This window comes from Malus domestica, chromosome 12 (assembly GCF_042453785.1).
Source record: "Malus domestica chromosome 12, GDT2T_hap1".
Taxonomy (NCBI): domain Eukaryota; kingdom Viridiplantae; phylum Streptophyta; class Magnoliopsida; order Rosales; family Rosaceae; genus Malus; species Malus domestica.
The window spans coordinates 283366-294498 of NC_091672.1; the positions used below are offsets into that span (position 1 = coordinate 283366).

Sequence of the window (11133 nt, forward strand, 5' to 3'; positions counted from 1 at the left end):
TTAATTAATAATTTCATGCTCTGTCATGTTATGCATATATATGATATTACATAATTGCTACATACGCATTAGAGATGGGGGCACATATGTGGACCGGTTGATGTGCATACTTAATTTACTTTTTCGAAACTGTATCTGTATGCGGAAATGATTTACATGAGTTTTGAAGCAGCTCATGAGCACCTCTTAAATTAAGTACTAATTCGAAAAAATTCATAATTAAAGCTGATAATTAAACGCGTATAGCAGGCTACCTAGTAACCTAGCTACATATTTATGTACATTTATATTCATTAATGTATGTACATGTATATATACTGTTGTAGAAAATAAATGATTGAATGAAAAGGGCAAGAAAGTTGTGATCATTTTCCACAGTTTTGAATAGAGAGACTTTTTGGATAAAGGATAGATTTTAACTGATTGGAACATGTGATGCAATCAAATTCCAAAAGAGGTTACATTCAGAAGCTTCCGATAAAGGCCCTTTTTTTCAAAATTATTTAATTCAAATTAATAGCCAATGTGAAAGGGTACTGGGTACGATGGAAACATGGGTCCCTCCAACATAGAAAACTCCTTTTTTATACAATTCATTAGCGTTTGTTTTTATTTCTATTGGATTACGCAAATTCGCCAAAAACCAAAGCAAAACGGTACATATTAATTATAATAATGGAAAAAAAATAATAATAATAAATTATGTGGCTTCCCCAGTAAGGTGCCTTGCGGACCACGGATCTTGCGAATATGAGTTGTTTTGGAGAAGAAACCCGTCTCTTGCCTTCTCTATAAAAGCTCTTTTTTTCTTACTTGTTCTATTTTCTTAACTGCTCTCTTACCCTTCCTTTCTTTCTTCTTCTCTGACTTGTCTCTCTCCCTCTTTCCACTTTAATACTAACCTCCGCTCTCGATCGGCTAGCTGCAGATTCATTCGTTAATTTCCTTTTCTTTTCTTTTCTTCGGTTTGTAGTTGAAATTAATTGTTGGTTGAGAATACTGGATTTTGTTGTATTCTTGCTTAATCTTAACTAGCTTGCTAGGCAGCCCTTATACATATATAAAACGAGAAATTGTCAGTCGTACATATACATATAACCAAAGAGAAGAGATGGATCCGTCGATGGAAGCACAAACAGAAACAGGCATGGTGGTGAATAGTGGAACATCAAACGAGCTCAAGGGGTTGCCTCCGGGTTTTCGGTTTCATCCCACGGATGAAGAAATTATAACTAGCTATCTCATAAAGAAGGTCATCAACAGCCGCTTCGAAGCTGCTGCAATTGGCGAAGCTGATTTGAACAAGTCCGAACCTTGGGATTTGCCTAGTATGTATTACTTGTCTGTCTTCCATGGTTAATTCGGGTCAGTGTGTGTGTGTGTGTATATATATATATGTATGTATGTATGTATAATGAATTTTCATATATGGATATATATATATAACTTGAGCAGAAAAGGCAAAGATGGGAGAGAAGGAGTGGTACTTCTTCTGCCAGAGAGACAGGAAGTATCCTACGGGGATGAGGACGAATCGAGCGACGGAATCAGGGTACTGGAAGGCCACAGGAAAAGATAAAGAGATATTCAATAAGATTAAAAAGCAGCAGCAGCAGGGTGGTAAAGGTGCAGGAGGAGGATGCCTGGTTGGGATGAAGAAGACTCTTGTGTTCTACAGAGGGAGAGCCCCCAAAGGAGAGAAGACCAACTGGGTCATGCATGAATACAGGCTTGATGGCAAAATCCCACCCTACAATGACCTCTCCAAGGCTGCAAAGGTAATTAAAATCCTATTCCTACCTATTTTTAATTTTATACCCATTGAACATCCCTGGCCCCCTTTCGAATTTTGTTATGTTGGTTGAGAGTTTCCTTTCAAGGAGGGATTGGGGCTTTTAGCTAGATTTTACTTTAATTTTCAAAATCTAATTTTCTTTTCTTTTCCTTTTTTTTTTTTTGCAAGTCATCAATATTTGAAAATCAATCAATTTTATTTTTAATTTTATTTTAACCTTATTTTTGTACGTGTGTGTTGCTGCAGGACGAATGGGTTGTGTGCAGGGTTTTTCACAAGAACATGGGGCTCAAAAAAACCCTTAGCCCGACTAGGATGAACTCTTTTGGGAATATTGGGGATCATGATCTCCTGGATTGTTCTTCCCTCCCACCTCTTATGGATCCTACTCTTGATACTTCCAACATCATGACCAACAAACATTCTTCAGGCTATGGAGACAATGACTTCAAGCCCGATCCCATTATCACAGTGACACCACTATCGGATCATCATGGAATCAGCACTAACAGTTACCTCAACTACCTTTCATTGGGGGGAGGTGGCAGCGTTCAAGCCCTCAAGCAGAGTTACAACTTTCAGCTGCATCCTACCAGTAACGACAACAGTCACCAAGCCAGTAGTCTCAGTAACCCTTCCAATAAGTTATATCCTCCACCTCTTTATCATTATCATCAGCATCACCAGTTTCAAAATCCTTCTAGTTTCTCTAATTTCCAGCCAAATCAGATGATGAGCAATTCTGATTATTTTCAACAAGGGATGATGAGAGGTGCTCAAGGGCAAGGGTCCGTGTTTCGAACAAGTACTAGTACTAGTAGTGACCATGATGACGATGATCAGGCCATTCCAAGAGCAACAGCTAAAGACAACAACAAAAACAAGATGGAGAATAATATTGAAACATCATCATCTGGCTTGGGAGGAGGAGGCTTAGACAGGCAGTGCAAGGTCGAGCAGTTTTCGACCAACCAGTCTATGTTTAGCCTCTCCCAAGACACCGGATTGAGCACGGATATGAACACTAACGAAATATCATCATCATTTGTTTCAAAGCAAGAATTGGGCAGTACCAACAACTCATCTTATGATCAGGATCCATCTGTTGTTCCCCTTTCCGATATTGAAGACTTGTGGGACTTTTGATATTCATTAAAAAACAAGTCACACCGCCTTTTCGGCTTAATTGTTGTTTCTCTAGCTAATTAGGATTATTAAGGGCTTATTTCTTCTTTATTTTGGTAGGGAGGTTAACTAATCAGAAATTGTTGTTGCATACACGAATACTGTATAGAACTTTCATGGTTTCCGGACCCATTTTAATTTTCATGATTATTGCGAATTTGTAACCTCATGTAAATCTTCTATTTTTATTTTTTAAATTTATTATTACTATGGTCACTGCAATTAATCATGTTGTAATTTTAATTTGCTCTCATCCTTTTCCTGAATTTAAATTATTTAATTTATGATTAACTGCTTTTGAATGGAATGCACAAGGTGATCGGCTGTTGTAGATGAAGCAGTTGAGGATGAAGTTGCCGAGATCGAAGCTGCGGTGGTGCAAGCTGTTGAAGGCGCGGTGGTTGTTGAGGAGCCAGAGACCAACCAAACTGCTAATGAATAGTCTTTTTGTTTAGTTTGTGTTAGATTTTGGTGGCCTTCGTCAAGTTTATTGTAATACCCCATCCTTAATTTTATGTTTTTCTACTATTAATGGTGTGAATTTACCAAATGCCCCTTGAGAAAAGAATGTTGACTTTCGTTGACCTTTTTGTCATGACGCGGATGACTCATTTCCTTAGTTTATTCTTATTGTACCCGTCGCCACGAACGCCTGGGGTGGCGGGTGGCCTCCTGGGCCCCCGCCCCGTGTCGGCGGGTAGGGAACCCGAGGTCCTTCCTTAGGTTTTTCAACGTCCCAAATCCGACTTCGCCGTTCGTTTTCCCAAATTCAATCGTCTTATTAGGGTTTTACTAATTAGTCATTTTATGTGCTTAGGTACGTTGTTAAGGTGACCCCGTCCTCCCTACATTTGAGCTGCTTTTTGGTAACGAAATATTAGTGAGTGGACCCCTTTCTAAATGCATGATTTTAATGCTAGTAATGCATACACGAAAAACATGATTTTATGACTTTACATGTTATGAAACGTTTATGAATGATTGGATTTATGTTTTTATGAAACATTATGCTTTATTGAATTTACGTTCTTTGAAATATTTATGAATATGCTTATGAATATGGTTTATGATGATCTTTTGAGCTAGAACGCTCATGTGGATTTATGATATGATGTTTGAGCTATTGAGCTCAGATGATGTGATTTGGAAAGACTATGTTCATATTTTATGTGCTTTATGGCCATATGACCCAGTTTACATGCGTTGAGGTTTGAGGTACCTTATGATTGCACTCCCAGCTTCACTAGTCAAGGCTAGTGTCGGTGTGATATGTAATTTCTTCTCTGGCGTAACCTAGAGTCATACAGCTTCACCTTCGGGTGATGGACCATATTTTCCTCACTAGTGTAACTTAATGTCGTACAATTCTTATTTCTTCTCTAGCGTAACCTAGAGTCATACAGCTTCACCTTCAGGTGATGGACCATATTTTCTTAACTGGCGTAACCCAGTGACATACAACTTCACCTGTGAGTGATGGATTTGCCTTTGGATGACTATGATACCACTATTAAGCACATTATATATATATATATATATATATATATATATTAGTTTTACGAATGTTTTATGGCATGTTAGGGTTTTCAGAAAACCTATTACATATTATGATATATGAGTTCTCTAAAATTAGGGGTTAGTACGTTTGAAGAAAAGATTGGTTTTAGTTATTATTTATATTAAACTTGGTCCACTCACCTTGTACTTTGTGCCCTTTCAGGAGCTAGGAACGAGGCGTACAACTTGATCATCGAGGCATTCCCATAACAATGACTTCGTGTCCTTCCTTATGCATAGGACCTCTCTTCGTGTCCTTCTGAACATGTTCATGCATCATCACTTTTTAATGTTGACAGTTGAATATTCTCCTCTGTTATTGATCAAGACCTTACTATTATCTCGTCAAAGTTTTGTATTTCGTTTTATGTTTCTTGGTTTCGGCGCAATTGTTGCATGGTTTACATGTTATTGGCACATGCATAATAAAATGGTTTTCATCACCCTCGGATGTCGGCCAACACGTGGGCATTCTGGTGTCATTCAAACACCAAGATTGGGGCATGTCATTTATCAATTTGTGAAAAATTTAGTAAAATGTCTTCTTTGCTTTACTCCATCATCCGAATTCAGTTACCTCAAATGTTCTTGAAACTCTACTTGCTTGAAGTGTCTTGCAAAAAATTTAGCCATAATAGTGCGAACTAATCACGCGACTTTGATAAGAGTAAGTGCTCCTAGTTGGCATGTCTAGGTCGTGAGTTTTGGCTTTAAAGGCATTGAGCTACTGAATTCAACATGCGTTGCTGCCCCCTAACCATGTGATTTTGGCGCTGCCGAGCTAGTCGCTGACTACATTACTCAAACGAAAGTTGTCTCAAATAAGAAATTGTTTGTATGATTGAGGCAAGGTTCCATAGGCAGTGCACTTTGAGCTCATGAGAACTTGTACTTCACAAGGTTGAGACATGTTTCACAAGGCCAGGGCATGTGACATGACAAACTTTGTTATGAGCTGCTGAAAAGCTGGACTATACTTGTAATTTGAGGTCACCGATCTTTTGAGCTGCATAGCCTGTAGCACAACATAATAAAGATTTATGAGACACGAAAAATCACTAACTAGTCGCATCAAAAGTGTTGTATGGAAATATGCAGGCATCAATTCATGGAATGCACTGCACCTTACGTCACCAATTTTGTTGGCCTTGTAGCTAGTAGCACAACATGATAGGGACCAATGTGGACATGAAAATCGCTAATTGGTCATAGAAAACGTGAGCAGTTGTGTGGAAATTCATAAGCAGCTCAAGGGACGTGTTGCACTTTTGAGGTCATGGATCCCGTAGGCTACGTAGCTAGTAGCACAACATTATAGAGTTCCATGTGGACACAAAAATTGCTAAATTTTCACAACAAACATATGCAATTGTATGCATTCTTGTAAGCAGCAGTTTAGGAAACGTACTACACATTTGTTCTTCTTCTTGTAAAGATTCTTGGGTCCATGGATTGGCCCAATAGCCAAAATCCTTCAATTAGCTAAGTCTTGATCAATATCTAAAATATCTATAATATCGGCGAAATATCGTATTTGTGAGAGTCCGATATTTCTACATATATCCACTTGATTATCGTCAAAAGATCAAGATAATATCGATAATATCGATATTAGCGCGATATTATCGATATTATCTCGTCCGACGCCGATGGAGTAGACGGCGATGGGCATGAAGGCCTTGAGCATCTGGATGAAGGAGACAGAGAGGAAGATGTAGGCGGAATTGGAGAACCAGAGGGAAAGGGTGTAGAGGCGCCGATAACGAGATGATCTCCAGGAATAGACTCGAGAGCACTATAACAAATGGCAAGGAAGCTCACATATGAAGGCTAGGTTGTGCGAGGTTGAGAGAGAGCATGGTACCACATTGCTGTTGAACTGAGATGGAGGAACATCTATGGTTCTCCATTGGAGAGAGATGGATAAGAGAAGTGAAGAGCCTCTTTCGGTTTTTGAAATAATGTGTGAGAAGGTTGTTTTCAGAAATGGGAGAGAAATTTGACCTTTCATTTGGTATCCTAAGGATGCACTGCACTGATGCTTGGCACGTGTCCAAGACTGGTGTTTCCCATGTTTGTTCTGACATGAGTGTTTTGAATTAAAAGAGGGAGAGCCGTTCGGCCCTTGGCTCGAGATTAGTAAATGAGGAATCCAATGTTTTCTTCCTACCGGTGCTAGGGTTTTGATACATATGTGCCGTGCGCATGGGTTCACGTGGGCTGGGCAATTGTTTTGCGGGTTGGGTTTTACCACCAATTGATCTTCCATTGGCCGTGTATGTGTTTCTTCCAGGCCCCATGTTTGTTTCCCAACTGGAGTCCATTTCCAACCCAGGTGTGTCCATTTCTTATTTTAATTTTTAGATTGTTTTGAGTTTTCTTTTATTTTATATTTGTTTTTTTTAATATATTTGTTTTTTTAATATGTCGTTTTTCTTAGAGTCAGTTAGCTTTAGATGTTCTTTTTTTTTTAATTTATTTTCTCACACCTTGAGGACAATGTGTGATTTAAGTTTGGGGGTGGGAGAATAAAATTTTTAATTTTTAATTTTTGAGTCAATAAAAATAAAATTTTCATTCTTTTTAAGTTAATATCCATAGATTATTTTAAATGTTAGAACAAATGGACAGGGTGAAGATTAATCCCACAATATCGATAATATCGTGAGATGAAACCCAAAAATACTTAAAAAATGCTGAAAAGTCTCAATCTTCAAATGATTTTGCTTATGAACAACGTCAACCAATCTCGGATCCATATGGGTGGCATGTTAACAATTACATGCAAAACTATTTTGGGGATTTATCATTTGATGACTACTTTTCACAATACACGTACTCTACACATAGAGATAATGAAGATAGTGAAAATTTTGAACCTCATAGGAATTCTATGTGGTACTAAGTCACTCATGTATCTTACCATACAATGTATAAAGTGTAAAATATTGTACTAATTCATTATATATAAATGATTATGGTGTGTTTAAGCTTCTTTCATTAATTATTACATATTTTCTACACTCACAATATTTGCCAGCTCGCTATATAATCAACTTAAATCAGTTAAATCCATCATGCAATGCATTTCCTTCCAATTTTTGTGATAAACTAATAGATAATTGACTAAATAAACATCCTGTAAAGTTTCAATAAAAATTTCCAAGTTTTTCTTACAATTTCCATGGTTTTTATTCAATTTTTATCGATATCGATAATATCCTGATATTTCCATCGAAATTTCTGTGTTTTAGGACTATCGATATTTTCGATATCATCGATATTTTAGACCTTGGTCTTGATGAATACTATTGTGGCTAATTCAAGGAGCACCGACGCAGATTATCATGCGGCTAGTTACACTGGTGCGGATTCGTGGCATGGTTTTTTAAACAACTTTTAACAAACATTTTTATGGGCCCACTCCGTAATATATTTCTACTATTTAAACTGTCTATCTTTTAGAATATTATTCATATATCATCATTGCAAAAGTTATACCAAGTTAAAATGATTACTATTGAACCTGCTGCAAAAACCTCGTTGAAATGTTAAAGAGAATTAGTTGAGATGAATGAAATGGCAATTTAGATATAGGCATGATGAGTCACGTGAATGGTTCCCTCATGCAGCAGATGCTCTTGGCCACGAGAAAGGTTCATTCGAATTCGTTTCGTTCAAATAATTGATCAATTAGCATCAGCCAGCCTGCTTGTTTGTAACAATCATTGATTTCTTGCTTCAATAACGTACGCTATAGTAAATCTTCTGTCAAACGAAACTTAATTAAGTTTTCCAAAAAAAAAAAAAATACGAAACTCAATTATTTATTACTTGTACCTTAATCCTATTACTTGGACTTCTTTCTTTCTTCACACGTGTTATGATTACTTATTATTTAACGTGTTTTTCACACACACAAGCAGACATATATCAGTATATGTACTCGTTGGCATGTATATTGTTGTTGAAGTAGTTAATTACGTATCAAACTTGTCACCTAAATAAATCGAGTCCGAAACTTTCTATTTTTGTTCTGTGAAATACTAGTAGATCATAATGTTACTAGTATGTATATGAGATCAAAGGAAAAAAAAAACTAATATCTATGATCGAGGTAAATAAAAAAATTGTGTTATAGGTAGATAATACCATAATTAGGAGTAGCATGCTGATACTATTAAAAAAAAAAAGAATAAGAAAAAGCGAGTACAAAAACACAGAGAACGATCGATGAGGAAGAATGATACGTGAGGAAAAAAATGATGAATGTCCAATAAATATAAATGAAGAGGGAGGACACCAAGCAGAAAAGTGAGAAATAAAAAAAAAAAAAAAAAAAGAAAAGTGTTGCAGTCCAATTAAATTAGGAATGTGATTGTATAAATCCTAGTATATCTTGGAATATCTCTTATATTCCTATTAGGAGTTGATTAGAGTTGTAATCCTAAAGGGTAAGGAATTAACCTTCCCTACTACTATAAATAAAGGCACAAAGGGGTGGAATAACACACCCACAATTACACATCTCTCTCTTCTTCTCTCTATGCCACACTTTCCCTCTCTCTCTGGCCTCCATAATTGTTCAGTAAATTATGCCTACAACACGTTATTAGCACGCTCTTGATGTTGCGCTAAAGATAATTTATTCTTCAATCAGGGGAGTATTACGTTTTAATCATTCTTTTTGTGATTAATTTATTATTTTGAATTGATCTACATGCTATTGATTCAATTTAATTTTTCTATGTTGAATGTGATACAACGCATGAGAGATGCAATTCCGGCTTTCTGAGAAGAAACTTCTTCAAATTCAAAGGCTTTTATTGTTTTCTGCAAATCAGGTACGCTTAAAATAAAGTAAGATATTTGAAACGACCTTGAAGCATGAAAACATTCCCCATGATGCATGAACCCCCCTATGTTTATATTTTCCTTCTGATATATATATATATATATATATATATATATATATATTGTATATGTTCATATATTTGTTTCATGCATTACGCAATTTTTGCTATATGGAATTTGTGAGTCAAAGAATTGAAAGAAATTAGAAGCAATTAGGGTTTTTCAAACCCTAGATGTCGAAAAGAAAAAAAAAAGGAAAAATCGTTGAGCCTCGCCCAGTTGGCCTGAAGCCAAGCCAGGACAACAGCTCCTTTTTGGGCTTTACTGTGCGTGTGACAAACCAGGCCAGACGCCTAGGTTACTATTGATGGGCCTGCAGCGCCTCTAGCCCACGCTTAAGACTCTAATAGCTAACTGGGCTTGTCTTTTTATTCTCCCTTGGCCTGCTCCAGCGCCTGAAGTTTTCTGGGCTTCCTTTTTCCTCTTAGCCCGAGCCTCTGTTGCAGTCTAAAGCTTACAGAAAGCTTGCTAGGTCTTGCTTTTCTCGGCCCGTGACTGTAGCAAGCTTCCAGCTTGCTTTGCAGGTTCCTAGGTTGCCTACAACAGCCTTTTCTAAGCCCAAAGCCTGCAGCCTTTACTGCAGGACGTTATTTTGGACAACAGCTAGCATAAACTTGCTGGGCTGCCACTGTTCTCTCGGCCCAAATGCCAATTTTTGGCCCATTACTTTGTTGTCACACCTACTTATGTCACCTACTTATGTATGGTGTCCTAGCCTAAAGCCAAATGCAGGTTATATTTTCTAATCACATGGTCCGCAGCCATCTAAAGTGAATATGACATTAACGTCATTATTTTTGCTTCTACGATCGACCCCGAATGGTCCCAATCTATTGAATTAATTAAATGTGACCTACAGTCCATTAATTTGATAATGAATCCAAAATTATTGACCGAAAGATCACTTTTGGACATTAACGATTCAATAATTTATTTATATTCTTTGAACCGTTGACTCACTTTCGTAGTCCTGAAGCACTCACACTTGAGTTCATGGAGCAACCCAAATCCACTACACTTAGTTGTCTATTGCATTTTGTGTTCTTATATGAACCTCTCCTTAATGAACTAAACATTCATAAACTAAATTGAACCTGTAGTTTCAAATTTAGTACCTTTGAAACCTGTAGTTTCAAATTTAGTGCATTTGAAACCCGAAGTTTTAATAAAACAATACACCTAAAAACCCGACGTTTTTCATGAAAACCATGTCTTAGAATTCGAATGTTCTAACTTTGATGATTATGGATGATTCATTCCCATAGCATCAATCACAATCTTATTCCCTCTAATTTAGTGGATTGTCGAACCATCACAAGTTCGATTTTCCTTATTTGGACGTTTCTAATAGAAACTGCTTTATGTGGGGTACAAGACGTGAATCTCCACTTGACTATCAAGAAGCTAAGAAACCATTGAAGCCAACAATGGCATGGAAGAGTTGAATAAGCCTCCGCCATGATCTTCATTCGAAGACTTATGTTCAAAGCATTACAAATGGAAATACCTCCCGATCAAGGATTCCATGACTATTTGCCTTGCTCTTGCATATTGTCTAATCATGAAAGACATTGCCTAAAGCACACCACGATTACGTCCATGAATGAGTACAATTCTAAAGTTTATAAATCCAATCGAATTTTGACTGGAGAATACTTTTCGCATCCTTCCTTTTTTTTAAC

The 11133-nt window shown here is 37.0% G+C and overlaps 1 protein-coding gene across 1 annotated transcript; it reads left to right on the forward strand.

Annotated features, from left to right (window-relative positions):
* The first annotated feature begins 829 nt into the window (after nucleotides 1-829).
* LOC103449292 (NAC domain-containing protein 87-like) lies at nucleotides 830-3530 on the forward strand. The gene is made up of 4 exons (XM_008388576.4): nucleotides 830-1328; nucleotides 1456-1778; nucleotides 2042-2864; nucleotides 3313-3530. Exons 1-4 carry the CDS (start codon nucleotides 1112-1114, stop codon nucleotides 3420-3422), a joined length of 1473 nt encoding a protein of 490 aa, XP_008386798.3. The 5' UTR covers nucleotides 830-1111; the 3' UTR covers nucleotides 3423-3530.
* Nucleotides 3531-11133: the final 7603 nt, after the last annotated feature.